This window comes from Sporobolomyces koalae, assembly GCF_050403365.1.
Source record: "Sporobolomyces koalae JCM15063 DNA, S_koalae_JCM15063T_v1_ctg35, whole genome shotgun sequence".
Lineage (NCBI taxonomy): Eukaryota > Fungi > Basidiomycota > Microbotryomycetes > Sporidiobolales > Sporidiobolaceae > Sporobolomyces > Sporobolomyces koalae.
Genome location: NW_027481736.1, coordinates 54978 through 77400, shown reverse-complemented (window position 1 = coordinate 77400; position 22423 = coordinate 54978). Strand labels below are relative to the sequence as shown.

Below are 22423 nucleotides of genomic sequence, written 5' to 3'. Positions count from 1 at the left end.
TCGTGTTTCGAGTGTGAACGTGGAGGTAGTCTTGAGTGTCTAGTTCGTCCGTGCGTGTGTGCGTTGCAAAAAGAATGAAGGAATCTATTTTCCATGCGTTCGGAGTATCCGGGGCGTACATTGCAATACGAGAGAGCACGACAACAAGGATGAGCATGGGTCGAGCAAGTACGCGGGCTCCGTTGACGCGCGTACTTGGGCGCGCGATGATGATTCCTCCACATTTTGGCAGAGATATCGCGTTCGCCTTTGACCCGGACTCGATGGACGCTGAGCTCACGCAGGTTGTGCAGGTCTGTCATTCTTGCTGCACACGTGCAATATCCGCGACTGCTCACCTCGCGAGTCCTGGTTCAGGCGCTCGTGACGTTGTATTCTCCTTCAACACCACCTTCGGTTCAGTCGCAGCTCCAGTCTCAGCTGCTCGCCGTCCAGTCTGCACCGTTGGGCTGGGCTCTCATCTCGCCATTCCTGTCGCATGCCGATGCATCGATTCGGTTCTTCGGCGCATCGACCCTCGAAGCGAAACTCTCGAAACAATGGGATTCGTTGCCTCGAGCGGATCGACACGCACTCAGGGCCAGTCTGCTCGGATGGGTAGCTGAGAGTGCTCGCAGAGCGTACCCGCCTACAGAAGCGGAAGCGTGGACAGGGGAGAAACCCGTCTTGCGCAAATTGAGCGCGGCAATCGTGACTTACGCCCTGAAAGCATTCGGTACGGGCTCGACCAAAGGCGGACGGAGTCACGGCGCAGCGGAAGAAGCAGAGGAGGTCGACGAGCCATGGCAGGATTGGCTCCTCGAGGTCGTCATGAGGATCGCCGCGAGCGGGAGCAGGCGAGAAGCAGCTCTTGAAGTGCTCTCCGACGCGATCGAACAGGTTCATCGCGCCGAATTGACAGGCACGCGAAGGTGAGACCCTCACGCTTCTTCCTGCCGGCAGAGTGCAGGCGCTGAGACCTCGGTGATCCGAGAATTCAGAATGGCATTCATGAGCTCCTTGTCCTCGTCGACTCCTCACCTCGTGCAGACCCTCGAAACTTCTCTCGCATCAACAAACACAACAACATCAACCGAAGCGGTTCTCGCCCTGTCCTGCTTCAACTCGTACCTCTCAGCTGGCCAACTTTCGCATGTCGAACTGACGACGCTGTATCCGCTTTTGATCTCGCACCTCTCGAACTCGAACACGATCGTTGCGGCTTGCTCGGCAGTAGAGGAACTCGTTGAACGCTCGAATGGCCTCAGCGGATCAGGTTCAGGTGTCACCAAGTTCATGAACCGGAACCGATGTAGTGAATTGATCGAAAACTGGGTCACGAGCCCGTACGTGGCGGATCTCGTTCGGACTGCTGTGAACGACGCCGGAGAAGGAGCAGACGATGTCGATGACGACGCTATCGCAGTGTTCAAATTGATCTGCACGCTTGCGGAATACTTCATCTCGACCTACCTGTTTGAACCGCCACCAGCAGCAGCCAACTCGGCGCCTCTGACCCTCCTGTCGCCTTCAGTGCACACGATGCTCTCCTTCTTGATCACGCTCAGCACCTTCCCTGGACACTCTCCCGACTCGAGCTACACGATCAACGAGTTTCCAACCGGGGCCTGGTTGGCGCTGCAAGAGTACGGCGCGGACGAAGGGTTCACTCTCAATGGCTCGGTCGAGGCGGAGAAGGAAGGTCAGTGGCAAGTGTACAAAGGTGTCTGGACCGCACTCAAAGACGGCCTCAGAAGCCGAGCCGTCAAGCCGCCATTGAGCCAGTTTTCGACCTGGCCGAAAGGTGCGTGCACCGCTCGATTCGAACTATGCTGTGCTCCATCTCACGCGTCTTGGGGTTTGGATTTCAACACTAGATATCAAGGATGCCTTCCGGATCTATCGCAACACGGTCTTGATCGATCCGATCCAGTACTGCTTCTACGTCTTGAGAGAGGAGATGCTAGGCAGCCTAGTTGAGCTCGCCAATCAGCAAGTCGACAATGTTCCTCAGGAAGGACAGATCGATGCTTATGAGGTAGGTTGAAGCAAGGATCCCCGATGGCTCCTTTTTCCTCATTCTGACGGGTGAGATCGTCCGATGCAGGAATTGGAGGCAACGCTTTTCACAATCAACTGTCTATCGGAATGTGTCCCCATGTCGCCACCACCTACTTCGTTGTCAGCCTCTACATCGTCCACCGCTTCGACCTCGACTTCCCTCACGACGACCTACCTCTCGTACCTGTTCTCACCGTCTCTCCTCGGCCGACTCCCCTCCACCGGATCCGCGCATCTCGCGCTTCGTAACACCTCTCTCAAGCTTCTCGAATCATACTCTGTGTGGTTCTCGTCCCAGCCAGCAGCTTGTCTCCTAGCGATCCAATTCGTGGTTGCATCTCTGCAAGAACCTCAATTGATACCGCAAGCCGTGCGAAGTCTGCGTGGCCTCTGTAACAGCAACAGGAAGGTGTTGAGCGGTCACGTGGGAGACTTTGTCGGCATTCTCGGAGGCTTGGAAGGACATGGAGTCGAGGAAACGGAGCTCGCCAAAGTGCTCGAAAGTGTTGCGAGTGTCGTGCAGGCTCTTGAACCGGAACAAATCGTCGAGCCAATCCTTGTGAGTCATCTCGGGACTGGCGCACGTTTGACAACTATGGCTGACATTGTTCCGAGCCAGACTCTTACCAACCCGATAATCTCGAAACTCGAGGTTACGTTACAAGGTCGCAACTCGGTGAGCTTTTGGACTCATCCTGATACATAGAAGATCAGATGCTGATCATTGGTCAACGTTGCGCGTGACCTCGAAGCCGGACGAAGACCTCAAACAAACCTGTATCACACAGCTCGTCTACTTGACCTCGCTCACGAAGGGTCTGTCAACGCCAGAACCAGAGGTACTGGATCTCGATGTATCATTCGACGACACAATTATAAGGGAGAATGCTACGCGAGTGATGGACGATGCGCGCATCAAAGATCTCCGCACCAGGCTGGGGACGGCGATCGAAGGGACGGCCAAGTACTGGGCCAGTGATCTCGAAGTCGTATCGGCAAGCTTTTCGTATCTGCCTCGCTCTGCATGGCCCAACGACTTATGATTCTTGCTCCCCAGGCATTGTCCGATCTCATCCGCAACTCGGTTGCGGACACGATTCCTTCGGCCCTCTCGCTCGATCCTCTGCTGCTCCTCGCCTTGTGCGCCTCGTCCATGCGACAGTCTCCCTCTTCCATCTGGCTCGGGATCGGAGGGAGTTTGCTGGCACGTCTGGCGCGGGACAAGAGTGGTCGGAGCCTAGAACAGGAGGAACTGCAGCGAATCGGTACGCCTGTTGAAGCGATGCTATCACTCGTGCTCAGCACGCACCAAGTCCAATCCGGTACGTAACTTTCAAAGTATCGCCCGAGGTCCCATTGACTGAGATTGGAGAATCGCAGCCATGAGCGAGAATCCCGACGTTGTTTCGTCTTTCCTATCTCTCTGCAGCCAGGTTAGCACAGTGATCCGCAGCATACATACACATCAAAGTCTGACCTTTTCGCGCTTTCCAGGTCGTGCGAAACTATGCCGAAATCTTCACGAATCTACCGCCCGATTATCTCGACGCGGTGCTCGCCTTTACAGAGCGAGGGCTTGGTCTCCAAGAGCAGTTCACTCTGAAAGCTACCATTGAACTTCTGGTAAGGATCTGACTGCCGCCATCAGGCGGAACGCATGAAGCTGAGGACTATCACCTTCAATCAATCTAGCTTCTCGCGCTACAACAGACCAAGATGGCGGACCCGTCATCCCAACACTTCGCAGCCGCGTTCCGAATCCGCACGCACTCTATCGTCCGGTCGACACTGCTCGCAATCGCTGGTGCAGTACCGCGATCGCACCTGGTGTCGCTCTCGGAACTCTTGCACGCCTGCCTCCTGCGTCTCCCAGAACAGGCCAGACCTGCCCTCAAGGAACTGCTCGCTACGCCTGGATGGCCGAATGAGAGAACCACGGAAGAAGCCAAGGGCAAATTTGAGCGTTCGGTTCTGAGGTGAGCACGAGCTAGGTTGCAATTATTTCTCCATTCGCAAGCAGGAATTGACGACTTGATGTTACTCAGTGCTCGAACAGGCAGACAAGTGCGACAAGCAGTCAACGATTTCGCGCTGTTGGCACGGGGACTAGACGGGAGCGCTTACGGTGCGCAGACAGGTCTTTGAATGCGCTGGACGCTAAGCCCTGCGCTCTATTCTGCAGTGACAGACGTGTAGTCTGTACTCCTTGTTTCAGTGCAAACGCGGCGTGCGGGCCTTCTCCTACAGAACTCTCCCAGCCGAAACGGACGGCCCTCGCTTCTCATCGGTCTCTGAACTCGCGCACCCTAATCCTTCGCTTCCAGTATGCTAGCCGAGACCGAGGGTGCACCCTCTCTCGGCACGAACGTTTAAGCTTTGAACCATTCGGTTTTAGGAGCAGTCCTTAGCCTTCTCATGCTGTCCCAAGTACGCTAAACCCCGAAGTCCAGTACACCGCGCGCAAACTCTGCGGCGCCTGCCCGGCCAAGACGCCGTGTACTAGAGGCAAAAAGTCTTGACACTGTACTACTCGGCGTGACCATCGGCGTATCGCCGTCCGTTCTGAAAGCTCACATTCTCTCGTTCCCTTCCCGCTCCCCGACTCTCTTCTTTCTTTCCTTCCAACCAGCCCTCGTCCGCTTCGACAAGAATGCTGCATAGCTTACTCCGCCTTTGGGCTGTTGCTCTTGTCCTGTCGAACGCGCTATGCACCGTCGCAAGTCCGATCTCAAAGCGAGCTCGTGCGTCCCTCCTTCTATCTGTGATTGACTTGCGAGATCGTACTCACCTCTCTCGAGAGCCTGTAGTTTCAAAACTTGAAGGGGCTCGCATTGAGACTGCTGCGCGCTTGACGATGGCTGCGTACGGGGATCCTGCGCTGTGCAGCGTCGCCATTCCAGGCAAGCATCAGTTACAGCGCTCGTCTCAAGGCGCTCGAGCTTACCCGCTTATCTCTCTGCGCTTATGATCCAGGCACGAAGATCTTGTCGCGCTTCCACTCTCCTCTCGGCCAACGAGGGTACAATGCTCCATACCGTAGATCGGCAAGGAACGAGACTGATCCTGTTTTGTGCTGACAGGTACATTGCGAAGGTTCCCTCCCTCAAGACCGTTGTCATCCAGTTCACGGGCACTTCGAACCCCCAGAACGTGTTCAGTGACACTCAGTTTGTTCCGATCTCGCGTCCGTTACCCACGTATGTACTCGTACAAGGCGTCACTGGCTGACTATCGTAGGTATATAGTCAACAGCGAAGCTTGCGGTTCCGGTTGCCGCGGGTTTGCTGGCGCAGTCCTCAACTACCGTGACGCGAAGAGGGCCACCAACGGGTTTGCAGCTGCTTTCGATGCCCTTGAGACTGTGAGTTTCCTCTGGAGCACTGCGTCCGTACATACTGGAGCTAAAGTATCGACGCGTACAGGGCTACACCTTGACAATCACGGGTCACTCTCTCGGAGGAGCGGTCGCCGCTATCGCGGGTGTCGATTTGCCCGCTGATTTCCTCATGTGAGCTGAGTTTTCTCCTTTCTCGGTTGGTATTTATCTCACTAGTGATATCATGAGCTCATAACCGTTCCTGCTGCGCTGGACAGCACTTTCGGCGAGTTCCGTGTTGGCAACCCCGCCACAGCGAGGTACATCGATCAGAAATATGGCAGCAACACCTACAGGGTTGTGCACGCTCTTGACAGCGTGCCTGCGGTTGTACCGAGATCCCTCACCAGTCAGCACCACGGCCGTGCATTCTTGCTCGCTGGAACCACCCTCGCAAGCCTTTCCGAATGCTCGAGCGCAGAATCTCTGAAGTGTGGTGGCGGCCTCAACACACTCGATCACCTGCTGTGAGTTGTGATACTGCGACGCCAAGCCTTAACGCGAGAAGATCTGTTGACGTTCTGGGCATGAATAGGTACTTTGTCCCCACTGCAAGCTGTGGACTGACCGATCCCACCCGCGGAATCACCATTTGAGAAATGGTCGCTCCTGAAAGACAACGATACATGAGTGGAGGACATTGCAAGGGATATCTAAAAGAAGCTACAGGATGCGAGTAGACTGCTGGGAAAATCATTATCTATACACAACGCAACAACAAGCGGCCGGTTCTACTCGTCTTGGACCAGCTCTGGTTCGTGCAACTCGACAACCTTGAGACCGTCATGCGCTTCATTCAGCTTGATGACCGCTTCGTCGCCGTTCCTAATGGTGCCTCTCAGAATGGCCGCTGCGAGTTTGCTCCGAACTTCCTTGCTGATCAGCCGGTTGAGCGCCCTCGCTCCCCACTGAGGCTGGTAGCCATTCTGCGCAAGCCATGTTCGAGCATCGTCCTCAATTCTGAGCGAGATCTTGCGGTCAGGCGCTGCCGACGAGTGACTCAAAGTCTGTTCGACTTCGGACAGACGCAAGTCAACGATTGACTTGATCGATTTTGGCGAGAGCGAGTTGAACACGATCTGTTCGTCGAGACGGTTCAACAGCTCGGGCGGGTAGAGTGACTGTACGCGTTCGAGCACGGCCTGTTGCGCCTTGGCCGTCACGGTACCATCTGGCGCAGTTGCACCTTCCTCAGCGAGGATGTCGCTGCCGATGTTTGACGTGAGGATGATCTACGCATAACGAGAACAATGTCAGTATATTCGTGTTGCGCATACAGGAGAAGCGAAGCCTCCCGAAGATGCAGTCACATACGGTAGTGTTCTTGAAGTCGACTCTCCTGCCTTGCGAGTCAGTCAGAGCACCCTCGTCGAGGATTTGCAGGAGGATGTTGGCGACATCGCGATGGGCCTTCTCGAACTCGTCAAAGAGGACAACGCTGAATGGTTTCCTCCGCACAGCCTCGGTCAACTGGCCTGCGTTCTCGTAGCCAATGTAGCCCGGGGCTACGAACGAGAGAAAACAGCGAGTCAGTTCCCTCGTTCCTTCTCCCTGTGAGCGAGAAAGTGTGGTGTACTCACCAGCTCCGATCAACCTCGACACCGTGTGCTTGTCTTGGTACTCGCTCATGTTGATCGTGATCAGATTCCTCTCACTTCCCGTCAGCTCTGCCGCGAGCGTCTTGGCAAGCTCAGTTTTACCGGTGCCCGTCTGACCCAGGAGCAAGAACGATGCGACAGGCCGATTGCCAGCGTGAAGTCCTGCACGCGAGAGCTGAATAGCGGAAGCCACCGACGCAATGGCAGGAGTCTGGCCCTTGACGCGTGCCGACAGGATCGACTCGAGTCCGAGGAGGCGGGAGCGATCACCACGAAGCAGGGTCGATGTCGGGATTCCGGTCGACTGCGCGTTCAAAAGGACAACGACATGGTCAGAAAAAACTCTCGGAGAGGCTCAAAACCAGATTCCTTACCTTGCTGACTACTCGAGCAACGTCGTCCGCCGTGACCCGTGCACCCTCATTGCCTTTCTCCTCGCCCTCGGTCGGCAGCTTTTGCTCGAGCTCGGGCAGAACCGCGTACCTGAGCTCCGAGGCGCGTTGAAAGTCGCCCTTCCGCTGTGCATCTTCCAACTCGAACCTTCTCTGTTCGAGTTCCTCGCGCGTCTGCCTGATCTCCTCCGCGCGGTCTCGTTCACTTTTCCAGACTTGCTCCATCTCGCTTGCTTGGCGCTGAAGTTCAGTCAGTTCGCGCTCGATAGCTTGTCGTCGTTCGTGCGATGCTTGATCCGTGTCTTTCCCGAGCGACGTGTTCTCAATCTGGAGGGTCGTGATCGTCCGCTTGAGAGCGTCGAGCTCTTCTGGTGGGGATTCTTTGCGGATGCGGAGGCTCGCGGCCGCCTCGTCGACAAGGTCGATCGCCTTGTCCGGCAAGTGGCGTTCGGCAATGTAGCGGTTACTCATGACGGCAGCGGTCACGAGGGCAGAGTCGCTGATCGTAACGCTGTGATGCACTTCAAGTTTCGGTTTCAGTCCGCGCAGCATCGTGACCGTTTGTTCGACGTTTGGCTCGTCAACGAGGATTGTCTGGAATCTTCTCGTCAGCGCTGCGTCCTTCTCGATTGTCTTGCGGTACTCGTCGAGAGTTGTTGCGCCGGCCAACTGCAAGCCGCGGGCGAGGGCAGGTTTGAGCATGTTGGCGCCGTCGAGTGAACCCTCTGCCTTGCCGAGGTTCAACAGCTGGTGGATCTCGTCGATGAACGGGATCACGTCACGGTCGTCCTCGAGATCCTTGATCAAGTTGGACATTTTCTCCTCAAAACTGCCACGTACACCAGTGCCGGACATGAGAGTCGACAGATCGATCGAGACGATGCGGCGGCCTTTGAGCGATTCTGGGACTTCGCCCGCAATGATTTTCTGAGCCAAACCTTCCATGATGGCAGTCTTGCCGACTCCTGCTGGTCCAATCAGTAACGGATTGTTCCTGAGAGCAAAAAGAAGACGAAGCGTGTGAACAGGGACAATCGGAGGACGAGCGCAGAGAGAAGTAACTAACTTTGATCGCCGACTGAGGATCTCAATGCACCGCTTCGTCTCAGCGTCCCTACCAATGACGGGATCGAGCTTGCCCTTGCTTGCGAGCTCGGTCAGGTCGACACCGTTCTCCTTGAGGGTGCTGCCCGGCTCGCGCTTCTGCTGGCCCTGATTGAAGATGTTGCCGATCGGGAAACCTCCTCCTCCTCCATTCTGTGGTGGAGGTCGGGGCGGCGGCGGAAAGCAGCGAGGAAGCGAAGTCGAGAGGTAGCGAGCCGAAACAGTCGGCAACAGACCGGGCTGGCGGTGGGGAACCCGGACGAGCGGTCTCGCAATCTTGAGGCGTTGTAGCATGTAGCCAAAGTGTGTGATGATCTCCTTGTTGTACAAGATGTGAGTGGCGTGGGCAGTGATGAGCGAGATGATCAAGTTGACGTTTGGTTGACATCGGCGGGCATGGCACCGGCACCGCTTCTCCGTCTCAGAATATTGACTTTTCGAGAAACTTCTCGCATTTTCCTTCGCACTTTCCGACTTTTCCGGCCCCTACGATCTTGTGATCAACAACACTGTAATGATTCTGTACTGCGTCTCTGGCGATGTTGGCCAAGAAAAAGCTCCCTGAGTGGCAAATACGACCTAAGAGGGCTCGCTCACGACGGCTCCTCTCACTGGCAAAGATCGTTTGGCGAGAAGGTGGACTCGGCGATACCGTGTTCGGAATGTACACGCGGTACAAGGTGCACGGTCCTGAGTGGCAGATGCAAGACCATGCTCATCTATTGCCCTCGTCTAGCTTGGCTATGCTCCTCTACCAAGACCGGACTGCTTTCAGCTTTGCCTCGCCCGCATCGAGTTCGAGTTTTGGCAACGTGTGCTCTACGCTCCGAAGCTCAGCGCGGTTTCCCTCAGCCGCAGTCTGACCGTACGCTCGGCCGGCCAATCGACGATAATCCACTCGAGTGTCGCTGCAGTCGTCATCAATGCTAATCGTCACAGATGTTCAGTCACAGGTCAGCTCCGTCTGTTAGGATCTATGCGGTATACTCGACTTGCCTTCATCGCCGACATGGAACTCCCACTCCTTGAATGGCGGACTGCCGGCACTCCTCGTCGGAGCTCCGATCATGCTCAAGAGGCCCATACCCGTTTTCCAGACGCACACTTTGCTCTCGTCGAGTGAGACCGTGACCAACCGGTGTCCATCAGGCGACCACGACACGGCGGTGAGAGGTCTTCGATGCCCTTCGAGCACGTACAGCCGCGTCGCGGTTTTGAGATCCCATACAATCCCCGATCCTTCATGAGTACCGATCGCGAGGCGTTGCGATTTGCCATGAAAGTCGATCGAGGGGAATCTATCAATTGCCGCGACGGATCTCATCAGGATGTTGCGTTAGGTTTGAGATGAAGAAAAGCCGTTGCTCACGTTCGAACGAGCTCGTTCAGAATGACGGTTGCGGTCTGGTGCACCGTTTCCCGGAGATCGCTCACGGTAGGATCGAGGGACTTGACGACAGCCTCTGCGACCCTCGGCAGCGAGTGATACAGAACCAGCGGTTTCTGTCGAAGACGGATCCAAGCCGATCAATTCAGCGCCAAATTGCGAGAATAGCACTTGGAGAGAGACACCTCACCTTGCGGATCATGAATCCCAGCAACTTGAGTGTCGAATTCCTCGAGACTGCAGTCGGAGCGTTCAAGATATCAAACAGAAGCGTCGACATGAACAGTGGCGAGTTGACCCCGGCCACATGCACAGTTGCCGTGCGCGCGAGTGCTCTCAGGTCGGAGGGCGTCGAAGGGTTGCGACCAATCGCAATCGAGAATAATTGGCGCACGAGCGCCATTGCGTCGATGTAGTGCTGCCAGATGTGAAACCCTCTCGAGCACATTTCAGTTGCGAGCGCCTGACGGAAGGGATGTCGTGCGTCTTCTAGGTATGCGACGATTCCCGCAGAGAGCGTTTTGAGTACTCTGCAGAAGCGTCGTTAGTCACGATGTTATCAGAGGTTCCAGGAACGGTGCACCAACCTCGCCGAGAGAAGCTTGAAGCGGTCGACCGCGACCAGCCCGATCAACAGTACCGCCGTGTCTGCCTTATCGCGCGAGGTATCGAGAGACATCGCTTCCTGCTCGCTTGGAACTGCCGAATAGGAACGTTTCAGCACAGAGCTTTGCGTCAAGATGTGCAAGCTCACGATATCGTTCCCACGTCTGCACCAGCGCGAGGATCTCGTCGTCTGAGAGCGAAGCGAGGTACGTGCCCAGGAGCGATTTCGATGCCTGCTGTACATCCGCTACAAGCAGCGAGAGACCGAATGTCAGTTTTGTCGAGGCAAGCACAGGCTGAGAACGAGACTTTACTATTCTTGTCGAGCCAGAACTCTGCGAGAACTTCGAAGCTCGGTCTCGCAAAGTCCAGTCCGACCGAGTCCTCGAGACACGATGCGAAATAGACGATCGCTTCGCTCGCAACTCGTTCAGTTGCAGGGTAGTTGAGAAATACTCGCAAGAGGCACGTGATCAACAAGAGTCGATGAGCCGTCGAGTGAGGCGAGACCCTCCAGGCGCCTGCAGACATTGCAGGGGCAGAGCACACTAGTGCGCCCGAGGTGTTGCAAGTGAGCGCGAGCTGAAATGGCGGTTCGACAATTCCGAGCTGTCCGAGCGTCTTGTCGCACCGTTCGTCGATGCGGAACGGGACGAGGTTCATAAGCCATGTCCGCACAGTTTCGAGTTGATCCAATCCCGGACCCGGAGATTGCGTCGCAGCGCTACCACTACCAGGTTGATACAGGTGAAACGGGGCTGGACTCGCGGCGCGCGAAATATCGGGTGTCGCATCGAGGCTATCGACCCCGGATCCGACTTTCTTGGCGGCTCGCTTCGAAGCAGACCAAGGCAATTCGCGCGCAATGTCTTCAAGAAAGGACCGCAGGTCGAATGCGATCGTTGGGTCTGAAGGTACTCGATCAGCGACGGGCAAGTATGGGCAGGTATTCGAGTGTACTCATGACTCGAGATGATAGACGGCTTACGTATCATGGAAGATGTGACCGTGTTCGCATCGACATTGGCAACGTTGTACCAGACTGTTGACGCCTTGTCCTTCTCGCGCAACACTCCCTCGGCCGTTTTGCGATCCATTGAACGTCTCAGTTCTCCCGTGCGAGCATCCCATACCCGTGCAAGTCCTTGTTCGTACAGGATCAGAACCTCGCCTTCTTTCGTCGTGGCCACGAGTTGGACACGCGTGGTCGATCCGGGAATCGTGAATAGAAGTTCAGGAGGGTGAAGGGAGACGAGCGCGATCGGAGAATTGCAAGAGACGAACAAAAGGGTATGAGGATGGGTTGGTAGGGGCAAGTGAGCATACGCGAGCACGGGTGAGGCGAACAGAGCGAAAGTCGCGATCTCTTCCCAATCTCTGCAACTCCGTCGAAATATCGGTCAGACGCGCTAGCTTGATCATATAAGAATGAGAGAGAATATGCTGACGAGAGGTTCCAGATACCGGCTACACCGTTGACGCTGCCGGCGACGACGACTTCTCGACCTCCAAAGGTGGTGACATCGAGGACAGAAATCGCGCCGTCCAGCTCGACCTTGACTGCAGCTGATGGACGGGATCTTCCTATCGATCCGGTCGATACCAGCGAGATGGCACCATTCGAGAACCCGAGCAAGACCGTGTCCGAATCGATCTTGCGAGACTTTGTCACTCGAACTCGAAGATTGCTGGACCCCGAGCGTTTAGGTGGAGCTTGAGAGAGGTACAAACGCTTGGTCTCGCCTCGAGGCAAGCTGAGCTGATTCACGCTGAGAGAACGACTCCCTGTCTCGTCTCTTCGAGCGAAGAGAACCTGCGAATCTGCCAATAGAGATAGTTGCTCGATCCCAACAACTTTGAAAACGTGCTCGAGCGTGATCCTAGACCACAGGAACGATTGTCATCAGCGAAAGTTTGCCGGGTTCGAGCACAAGGCCCCCCGAATTCCTTACTCCTTGTGCGTTTCGTCCGAGACAAGCAAGTATTGCTTGATGTCTTCGCGATTAGCGACCACGAAACCTCCGCCATCGGGCCGCAAGTCGACGCTGGCTATGTTGTCGCGTGGAATCAGCGCTATTTGTATCAGGCGTCCGTGATCGATCAGAGCCACCTGTGCAATAGCAAGTGGATGACGTTACGAGATATGTTCAGCACGAAGAGGAAGGACTCGGCAATGGGCGTCGAAATTGCAACTAACCGATAGCCCAGTCTCGTTCCACGCAACGACCAAATTGTGCTGAACTCGTAACCCTTTCCATCGTTCTTCCTGATTCATGAGACCGAGTTTACCAAGAGTGGTTCTATTTTGCGTGATCGGCACTGAAAGGGTGGGAGAGATCGTCTGTTGCACCAAGTCGGTCGAGTCCGGGACCGTATACACAAGAGTTGTCGCTATGAGCGGTTGGAGAGCAATGTGTCAATACCTTGTCGCGTTCGTTTGTACGACACTCAGCTCACGCTCGAATGACAGATCGAACTGTTCGACATTCTCGATAGTTTGTACGATTGTCAAACTGTCGAGATCGATGACCACGACGACCGGTTTCGTCTTGATGATGGTTTGACAGAAAGCTAGTCGGTCGTCGAGAATTCGTAACGTCGAAAACTTGGATTCTGCTCCCTCCTCCTCTACGAATCGGCGGGACTGGAAACACCTTCCATCTTCTAGAGAGAGTAGCGCGAGATGCCTTTCGAAATGTAAATCCAACAATAGGGTCAAGGAAGCTGGTCAGGCGATGGTTCCGTGCGCGAGAGAGGGAAAGAATTGAATCACCCGCTCTGGCGTAACACTACTAGTACGTCCTCTTCTTCGTCTAGGTTTCTCCCATGTGTGACCTCGAGTCCGACGACTGGACCTGAACCTGGGGTCAAGATCTTGAATGCCGGTTCGAGGCCCTCGAGGTGGAATTCATCCGCTCGATCATGCACCGTCACTGCATCATCGTCATCACCACTACCACCACGACCGTACAGATCGTGATCGACGTCGTCTGCTGATTCGTGACCGGTCCCACCACCAAGACTCGATCGAGAAGACGCTGCAGATGGAGCAGCAGCATCGATTCGAGTTGCTCCTTTCCACAACCCGAAACTGGTCGACGAGATGCTGTCTTGCTTGTACGAATGCAAAGACGTTGACGAAGTCCCTCTCGACATGGTCGTTGCACACAGTGGTGGCGCTTGAGAAGACTCTTTCTTGCTCTTGAGCCCGTGGGTAGTCGGAATAGCGCCTCTCCGCGAGGAGGCTTGCGGCACAGCAGATGAAGTGGATGGAGAGAGCCTCAACTGAGGCAGGTTAGTTGTAGGAGAGGTGGAAGATGTTGATGGGTGCGAAACGGTTGGAGAAGTCGGCGGCGAACGCAAGTTTCCTGGGATATTGTTCGGCAGCGATTGAGAGGGGCCGTGTTGCGTGTGGTGATGACCCTGATGATTCAAGGTTGGGGTCGCGGTACTGGTCGTGGTTGAAACAGACACGGTTGCACTCGCTTTCCTAGATCTGTGTTCTAGATAGGGGGAGTGACCGTTGAGCGATGGCGGTCCCGAGCTGAACCGGTACGGCGTAGGACCAGACTGCGTTGAAGCAAAGGAAGCAAGAGTCGACAAACTTGCAGACGAACGTCGAGTGACGAGAGGCGGGGACAATGCTCGCAGGGGAGGAGATCTCGGTCGAGACGCAGGAGGTGTAGGCGAGGTGGTACCCGCATTACGAGATGCCCGAACTGTTGCTTCTCGCTCATGTTGACTTTTTCTGTCAGGGAGAGGCGTTCTTCTGAATGCAGGGTCCCGAAAGATCCAAACGATGCCATCTTGAGAACCCGTAGCCACTCGGGGCGTTCTCTTGGTCTTGGTTGTTCTTCTCGTCTCTGCATCGTTGGACCCTCGTCGTTCGGTATCAGGACGAGCAAGCGGAAGTCGCGTTGCGATCTGAGTTACTGCGGTCCGAGTGTCGTTGCACCACTGCGGGAGTCCGACACCGCAACTCTCCGAGGTGAGGGTACTCGAAGAGAACCAGGTCGAATCGAGCTGTCTCAACGCCTCGTGCCCGTTGTCCTTGCTGTCGGGTACAGCGCTGTTGTCTTCTTCTAGGCTCGAGTCTGTTTGTTGAGAGACACCATTCCGCATGTCGCTGTTGTCGTCATCGCTGTCCGGATCGAGGCAATCCCACGCGTTGTCTCGAGCTTCGCTGTCGCTGGCACTGTCCGTGTCGTCGTGATCGGATGCAGGAGCGGGGTACCGATCGAGCGAGAACGTCACCTCGAGAGGCCGGCTCGAGAACGTCAACGTTGGCAACGGTGAAGATATCGACATCTTCCCCGTCCTCTCGCTACCTGTCCCGTCGTGAGTCTGAGTGGAGAGAGAGAGAGAAACTCGAGGAGAGGTGGGGGAACAAGCAATGAATCTCTCGAGCAGTACATTGTCGGTAATCCAAAGACACTGTTCACAAGAGGGCAGAGTACAATGTAATGTTGACAACAGAGAAGGACTAGCAGAGTACCGTGACCAAAGCGGAATCGAGCAAGGCAGCTGGAACATGATATCCGGATACTTTTTAAGCATCGCCCATGTTGAACTCTGTCGACAGAGTCTCGTTCATTTGCCTGGACGTACGAGAACAAAAGACAGGTTCAGCCATGAAGAGACTGAGAAAGACTGAAACTTGCAAGGACGTAAGACGTACTGCTCGAACGCAACCCACAGCTCTTTCGCCTGACGGCCAATACTGCCTTCCCCTTCGTCGCCGTTGAATTGGACCGCGTTCGCACACAGGATCGCAAACGCCTTCATCAAATCTCGCGAATCTCGAATCTCGCCATTCTTGATCGCCTTGCTCACATCCTTGAGGCAGGTCGGGTTGCGCACGGCCGACTGGTAGTTGGGCGCGATCGAACGCGTGATTTTGGATTCGAACGCGTTCGAGAACGGCAACGACGTGCGAATCTGATCGACGATCCGTTGGAACGCCTGTTTGCGTTTCGAGACGGTCTGTTTCGATTCTTTCGCTTCCGAACCCGATTCGGCAGGATCGGCCGTGTCAGTCGTGCGAGACTTGCGAGTGCCCGTAGTGCTCGTCGTCGTTGTCGTTGCGACTCGTTTCCGTTTCGATGCAGGGGTTTCTTGTTCGTCTTCGACCGTCGCAGGGGTCGTTGGTTCACTCGCTTTCCGCTTGTTGCCCACACTTGACTTTGCGGCAGCTTGTCGACCGGTCGTGGTTCGACTCCTCCGGTTCGAGGTCGATTCTCCTGCATCTTCCTCGTCTCCCGCTTCCTCTGACGCTTCGACTTCTGCATCGTCCTCGGGTTCCAATTTGGGGTCTTCTTCAGCTTCGGCGTGCGGTGTCACTCTGGAGTCAGCCTGCTTGACCTCGTCGCGTGGTTCGCCAGGTTGATCCGGTGCAGGGTTCGCGAGGGCTTTGAGCTGTTGATGGTCCTGTTCCTGCTCGAGCGCTGCAGCGGTATCTTTGAACCGTTGTTGTACGGCGGGAGGTGCTGAAGCGAGCAAGGCACTATCGAGTTGACCCGATTCGATCTGAGCGACCTCGTGTGCGAGTTTGCTGGACCACAAAAGAATTCATGCACAGAGGTCAGGTCTTGAGATAGAGGAACAAGGGTTTCTAGAACGGGGATTTACATCTGACGAGCATGAGAAGCGACGAGCGAGTCTCGGATCGAAGTGAGCAGGTTCGAGTACAGTGCATGGATGAGCGCCTTGACCGGTCGCGCTGGGGTACATGTTATCAGCCTCGCGCGGGGGGATGGCAACGCAGAACGCAAAAGACTTTGCTCACCTTGGGCGGAAGTGCAGGCTGCTCTGAGCGACGAGACAAGGACAGAATGTCAGCTTGAAGGATACACAAGACACGGGCGAGAGTCAGACTCACGGATCGAGCGCTCGGTTGCGCATCATGTCGACAAACGCAGTTTCGAGTCCCTTGTCTGTCAACTTGGGTTCCTCTGGAGGCCACTCGGGACTGTCGTCGAGCAGACTCGAGACAGCGTTCCAGTCGCGCGTTCCCTTCGAGTAGACCGCCTGTGCGATAAGCAGCTGGCCCGCGAGTCCAGGAGTTGATGGCAGCGGCGCATCAGACAGTGCAGCCATGGTGAGCGAGCGCGAGAGTCCGAGACGAGATGATCGACGACGATGCCGAATTCCGAATCCACTCCGGCTCACTCTCGTTCAATCCACGCACCGTATCCCGCCGGCGAGATGTCGGCGACTTCGCAGGAGCGTGATGCGATCTTCCATGTCCTGCGCAACCAGAAAGCGAACAAGGTACGCACCCTTGCTCGCCTCGCTCGCATCCGAAGGACGTGTTAACCTCGTGCCCGTCGCCTCTTTCCCGTGCGTTCGGTAGATGTGTGTCGACTGCAAGGCCAAGAATCCTACCTGGGTGAGCTCCGATCGATCCTCGTGTGAGGCTAGACCCGGTCGACGCGACACTGACGCGCGCGCACCACGCACCACCCAACTCGCTAGGCTTCCGTCACCTTTGGCGTGTACATCTGTCTCGACTGCTCGTCCGTTCACCGCAACGCAGGCGTGCACGTCACGTTCGTGCGTTCGACCAACCTCGACATCTGGTACTGGCCTCAGTTGCGCCAGATGAAGGTCGGCGGCAACGCCAACTTCCTCGACTTCCTGAACCGTCACCCGGGATCGTACGACCCGACCTCGTCCGACACGAAGCAAAAGTACCTCTCGCGCGGCGCGCAGCTGTACAAGGACGAACTCGCGAAACGCGTCAAACTCGACGAACAGACGTACGGACCCAACACCGTGTTTGTCGAAGGCGCCGCCGTATCGTCTGCCTCGACCCCAGCGACGGCCGCGAACGATGGAGATTTCTTCGACACGTGGGACGCGCCCGCTGCTGCTCCCATTTCAAAGCCTGCTGCCACTACCCTTTCGACCCCGAACACCCCTCCCGTGATCGGACTCGGTACCAGTCCCGCCCCGGCAGCGTCGAAACCTCCTGCACCCCGTACCGTCACGTCCTCGTCTCTCCGTTCGAACGCTTCCGCGAGTGCCTCGTCCTCGGCGTCGACAACAACAACAACGAGCAGCTCGAGACCTTTGGGTGCCACCGCGACCCGCACCCTGTCATCTGGAACGACGACGACGACCGTTCCTCGAGTATCGAAACTCGGAGGAGGAGGCAAGTTGGGCGGAGTGAAGAAAGTGACAGGATCCGGAGTCAAGATTGATTTCGAACAAGCCGAGAAGCGCGCCAAGGAAGAGGAAGAACGTATCAAACGGTTGGGGTACGATCGTCGGCAGGAGGAACAACAGGAACAGGAACGACTCGCACAGCGTCAACAGCAGCAGCAACAACAAGCTCACACTTCGCAAACCGGTAGTGCCAAGAAACCGATCAAGAAGGACAGCGACGTCGAGCGGTTGGGGATGGGAGTCAGGAAACTCGGGTTTGGACAGGTGAACGGGATCAATGGAGAACAGGCGGCAATCGAGGCCGAGAAACGCAAAAAGTTGTTGGCCAGACAGGCGAGTGGTTACGTTGAACCTGGTAAAAACACGATTGCCTTGTCAGCTTCTCCGGAACCATTCGCTGAACACTGTTGCCACGATCCGTATTGCAGAAGAGTCCGACTACGCTCGAAGAACGTTTGGTAGCCAGAAAGGTAAACCCCCGCCCTAGTCGCTCTCTCTTCCATTACGAATCTCATCCCTGTTTCTCATTTGTCGCACACAGGTATCTCGTCGGACATGTACCACCAAACGGGCTCATACGATGCCTCGGCGTCGCGTGAAGCTCAACAGCGACTCCAGTCGTTCCAAGGCGCCTCTGCCATCTCTTCCAAGCAAGTCCTACGCCCGTTCTATCTGTCCTCTTGCTTTTTGCGATCGTGTCTCTGACCTCGTACAAGTAATCCGTAATCTCGAAACAGTGCATACTTTGGACGGTCAGAGGATGAACACGGAGACGGAGGAGATTTGGAAGACTCGATCCTCGATGCCAACTCGTTGGGCAACCTCGAACAATCCGCACGAGACGCCGTCAGACAAGTCATGGATGCTGCCGGGATCGAAGACCTCAGCGATGTTCAAAACGCACTCCGAAACGGAGCGATGAAGGTCAGGACCCCACGTCTCTCTTTTGTCCTTGATTTTCGAGCTTTCTTTGGCTGATTCGCTGTTCTTATCGTTTTCTTTTCTTTTCGGGAGTAGTTGAGTGACATGTTGGCAAGATACGCCTAGAGATTTAGCGATTTTGTAATCTTTGCTTTTCGAGAATCTATATCCATCAACCAGCCGTTTACGATCGCATCGGCAGGGCCAGGTTGTTGAAATGGAATGCCTCGCAATACCCTGTTCATGCCTGTCACCTCTCGTTGATGCATGAATGTATGTGCTCTTATAGAGCGGAAGCGAAAAGAGACGTTGATGCAATTATGTGAATTGACAGGAATCTAACCCCAAGTGACTCCTCTTCACTTTGTCTTTTCCTGTTCCTTCAAGAACTCGTCGTGAAGTCTGTTGTAGACAGGGAAATCATGTCATCAGTCGAGATTCCTCGTTTTCGTAGAGAAGGAAAGGAAGAAATGTGCTTACTTTTTCTGCGTGTCCCATTCCTTCTTGAGCTTCTTCCCCCGACTCTTGGCAATTTCAACTCCCTCCTTGTCTTTCGTAGGCAATCCAGTTTCAGAGTCCCATTCCGAAAACTCTTGCAAATAAGGTTCGACTTTGAACATGTCGAAAGGCGACGTTCGACTTTTCTCGAGTTTCTCGAGTCGTTTCTGTTCGGCGAGTTTCGCACTTGCCGCTTTGCGTTCAGCTTTCTCTCGTGCGAGGGCCAATTTCGAGTCCCTCGCTGCTCGTAGTTGTTCCGGCGAGACAAGCTTCACCATGGCTTTGCCGTCTGCACAACCGGGGGAATTGATTGTCAGTTAAAGAAGAACACCAACGCCATAGGTTCGAGAAGAACACCACGAGGTGAGGGAGAGCTGACCTTCTTGATCATCGAGTGCGACTCCGAGGTCGACCATTTCAATGTCTCGCAATCGATCGGTCAATGCGAGAATATCGCTCGAAGGAGCTCCCGACATGGCCAGTTGTCGCACTTGATCTCGGAACGAGGACAGTGCTCGTAGGTACGGCATGAGTGTCGACTCTCTCTGTGCGAGATATCCATGCCCTCAGTTCAAGTACAGGGAAATACATGCGAGGGGAGAGAAAGGAGCAGACTTACATCGATCGAGTCGTTCTTTCCAGCTTTCGTAGCGGTTCCCCATCCCACGAGTTTCTCACCTCGACCATCCGTAGCAGGTCCTTCTCCCAATCCAAACATCCTGAGCATCCTCGTGACCCATTCACTGACGGCCGACACCACTCCGACATTGACCTGGTTGCGTCCACGTGCAAGGTACACGTTGCTCGTCGAAACGAGATCGAGCAGGATTTGAATCGCTCGAGGAGTGTCGAAAGAATCGGACAATGCTGCGCGGAAGTCGATCTGAGCCAATTCCAGTCTGCTCCGAAAAGGGTTTGTGTTAGTGACTCCCATAATGTCGTGCGTTAGTTTAAGAACGATGACTCACTTGGCCATGAGGTCGATTTCGGCCTGCTCGTAATGATGTTGACCGTCTGAAGCGGTCGAGTTCTCGCTCGCTTCGGCAACGAGCGCCTTTACCAGCGCAAAGAAGTTCTGAACGCGCGAAAAAAACCGACGAGACAAAAATTTGAGTCGACCCAAAAAAGACAGGCTGCAGGAGAATCAAAACTCACGTTCAAGTTGCCTTCGGCGTTTCGCACCTCTCGCATGCTGTCATCCTTGAAGTCCAACCTCGCGTTCCAGTTTTGCAACAAGAACGCGAACCGCAATTGTCGTGCCGAGTACTTTTCGAGCGCGTCATCGATCGTGATGAAATTCTTGAGCGACTTTGACATTTTGAGTCCTTCAATGTGCAAATGTCCAGTGTGCAGGAAGTAGTTGACCCATTGTCGGCAGTTGTGGAACGCCTAAGAAAACCGGGTTCAAAAGGATCGAAGTTTAGCGAACGTGGTCAAGAGCGAGGTCGACTGTGGTTTCTTCTCACCTCGGACTGAGCGATCTCGTTGTCGTGGTGAGGGAACGCGAGGTCGACACCTCCCGAATGCACGTCCATACCATCTCCGAGTACCGCGCTCGCCATGACACTGCACTCGATGTGCCAACCCGGTCGACCAGGACCCCACGTCGAAGGCCAAGCAGGTTCTCCAGGTTTCGACGATTTCCACAATGCAAAGTCAGACGCGGCACGCTTGCCCGTTGTGCTCGTCAACGATCCTAGAGAGGGGTTTCAAGCACTATTTAGTCACACAACTCGCGAAAGGGGGAAGAAGAGGTAAAGGGAAAGCTCACCTTCGCCATCTTCGAGCAACTCTCGGTTCCCTTTGCTCCACGGCTGAAGTTTTGCGTACGTGTGTTTCCACTCTTCGTCACCCTCGTTGGCATCTCCCTTGGCCCCCTCGAATTTGACCGTGTCGAACCAAACGCTGCCTCCACCTTCGTACGCGAATCCTCGTTCGACGATTCCTTCGACAAACTTGACAATCTCGGGGATGTACTCGGACACGCGCGTGAGGGTCGTCGGTCGTTCGACATGCAATGCCGACATTGAGTTGAAGAACGAGTCTTCCCAGTACGCTGCGAGGTCTCGGAAAATGGCAGGATCCGTCACGGTTGCTCCAAACTGGAAGAACATGATTTGAGCTTTTCGAAAGCGGAAAAAAAAACAAAAAAGAGAGGGAATGTACCTGTTTGTCAAGCCAGAGTCCAACTGCGTCTCGGTTCGATTCGACGAGTTCTTTCGCAGCGTCGAACGATGTTTCTCCCTCTCGTTCAAGTTGTTCAGCTCGGTTCAACCCGGCGAGACCCGTCTTGATACTCGAGAGGTACATGCCGAATTTCTCTTCCCTGAGTTTCTGTTGTTCGACCCACTGAGAGTCTTGCGCGAGTCGTTCAACCTCGGCGAACGCGGATTGAGCAGCTTCGTAGGACTGTTCCGTCTCGGTCGGAGGAAGGGCCGAGGCGAGAGTTTTGTAAAAGTAGGCGGTCCACGCGGTCGAAACTTGTTGCAACACGGTCGACGAGAGCGGGGTCGAAGACTGCGAGGTTTCGTCGAGGTAGTTTTGCAACAGATGAGATTGACGTGCTCGTACGATGATCTGTTCGACTCGAAGCGGTCAGTCAGAAAGAGAGAGAACGGGAAAAGTGTGGTTTACCTTGTCATCGACGTCGGTAATGTTCATGACAAAGTTGACCTCGAATCCAAAGTAATCCCTCAAGATGCGTCGCATGATGTCTTGCGCCATGTAGTTGCTGTTGCGAAGTTCGGTTCCAGAGAGTCAGCAAGCTGGAAAGGCGCGTTTCGAGAAAGAGAGGAAGAGATTGACGCACCGTGCATGTCCCATGTGCGAGGAATCGTACACGGTCGGACCACAGTTGTACCATGTCACGACTCCCGGTTGTTTCGTGACAAACTCGACCTGTTTACATGTTGACGATATGAGCTCCCGATTTCCCTTACGAGAGACAACGGAAACAGACCTTGGAACGGGTGAGCGAGTTGTACACTTTGAGTTGCGGCATGGGCGAGGCAGACACGGGTTGCCGCCAGCTGTCTTGAGTCGCCTTGGCCACGGCAGGCTTGACGGCGGAGGAGGTCGAAGCCATAAGAGTCGGACGCGAGCGAAGTCGGGACGAGTGCGTCGAACAGAGTCGGATCGAACGAGAGACGAAAGGGACGGCGGTAGTCAGGCGTCGGAGCATGCACTGACTCGTGTCAGGTCGAGTATTCCGGTTCGAGTCGAGCACGAACGAGTCAAGAACGCGGGTCAAAGTAATTGATATCTATCGAGACAGCGTTCAAGAAGCATCTCTCTGTTGCACTCTCCTATCTACTCGTATCGCCATCGAGCTCAC

At 55.1% G+C, this 22423-nt stretch overlaps 6 protein-coding genes across 6 annotated transcripts; 2 read left to right on the top strand and 4 right to left on the bottom strand.

Moving 5' to 3' along the window:
* Positions 1-263: 263 nt before the first annotated feature.
* Positions 264-6012, top strand: JCM15063_002352 (uncharacterized protein; the record flags this gene model as incomplete). The annotated part of the gene is made up of 17 exons (XM_076680291.1): positions 264-293; positions 358-911; positions 981-1783; positions 1857-2017; positions 2087-2716; positions 2793-3035; positions 3098-3362; positions 3421-3473; positions 3535-3663; positions 3733-4016; positions 4086-4165; positions 5014-5059; positions 5121-5224; positions 5286-5401; positions 5463-5548; positions 5635-5883; positions 5952-6012. 17 exons carry the CDS (start codon positions 264-266, stop codon positions 6010-6012), a joined length of 3894 nt encoding a protein of 1297 aa, XP_076532582.1.
* A 135-nt stretch (positions 6013-6147) lies between these two features.
* HSP78 (chaperone ATPase HSP78) lies at positions 6148-8804 on the bottom strand (the record flags this gene model as incomplete). The annotated part of the gene is made up of 5 exons (XM_076680290.1): positions 6148-6648; positions 6731-6921; positions 6997-7318; positions 7389-8400; positions 8473-8804. 5 exons carry the CDS (start codon positions 8802-8804, stop codon positions 6148-6150), a joined length of 2358 nt encoding a protein of 785 aa, XP_076532581.1.
* Positions 8805-9329: 525 nt separating this feature from the next.
* On the bottom strand, positions 9330-14811 carry JCM15063_002350 (WD40 repeat domain-containing protein; the record flags this gene model as incomplete). Its single annotated transcript, XM_076680289.1, has 13 exons — positions 9330-9436; positions 9507-9808; positions 9880-10013; positions 10088-10427; positions 10485-10596; positions 10652-10750; positions 10818-11411; positions 11492-11880; positions 11952-12383; positions 12456-12613; positions 12701-12894; positions 12961-13190; positions 13277-14811. 13 exons carry the CDS (start codon positions 14809-14811, stop codon positions 9330-9332), a joined length of 4626 nt encoding a protein of 1541 aa, XP_076532580.1.
* Positions 14812-15052: 241 nt separating this feature from the next.
* Positions 15053-16599, bottom strand: JCM15063_002349 (uncharacterized protein; the record flags this gene model as incomplete). Its single annotated transcript, XM_076680288.1, has 5 exons — positions 15053-15101; positions 15182-16054; positions 16132-16222; positions 16289-16311; positions 16382-16599. The coding sequence occupies 5 exons, from the start codon at positions 16597-16599 to the stop codon at positions 15053-15055; spliced, it is 1254 nt and encodes a 417-aa protein (XP_076532579.1).
* Positions 16600-16707: 108 nt separating this feature from the next.
* Positions 16708-18717, top strand: GLO3 (ADP-ribosylation factor GTPase-activating protein; the record flags this gene model as incomplete). Its single annotated transcript, XM_076680287.1, has 7 exons — positions 16708-16773; positions 16856-16891; positions 16978-18025; positions 18099-18140; positions 18212-18320; positions 18408-18594; positions 18688-18717. The coding sequence occupies 7 exons, from the start codon at positions 16708-16710 to the stop codon at positions 18715-18717; spliced, it is 1518 nt and encodes a 505-aa protein (XP_076532578.1).
* Positions 18718-18950: 233 nt separating this feature from the next.
* On the bottom strand, positions 18951-22174 carry CRS1 (cysteine--tRNA ligase; the record flags this gene model as incomplete). Its single annotated transcript, XM_076680286.1, has 12 exons — positions 18951-18993; positions 19072-19378; positions 19469-19634; positions 19709-19988; positions 20058-20164; positions 20245-20478; positions 20556-20785; positions 20861-21191; positions 21256-21666; positions 21724-21820; positions 21899-21987; positions 22049-22174. The coding sequence occupies 12 exons, from the start codon at positions 22172-22174 to the stop codon at positions 18951-18953; spliced, it is 2421 nt and encodes an 806-aa protein (XP_076532577.1).
* Between the last annotated feature and the right edge of the window lie 249 nt (positions 22175-22423).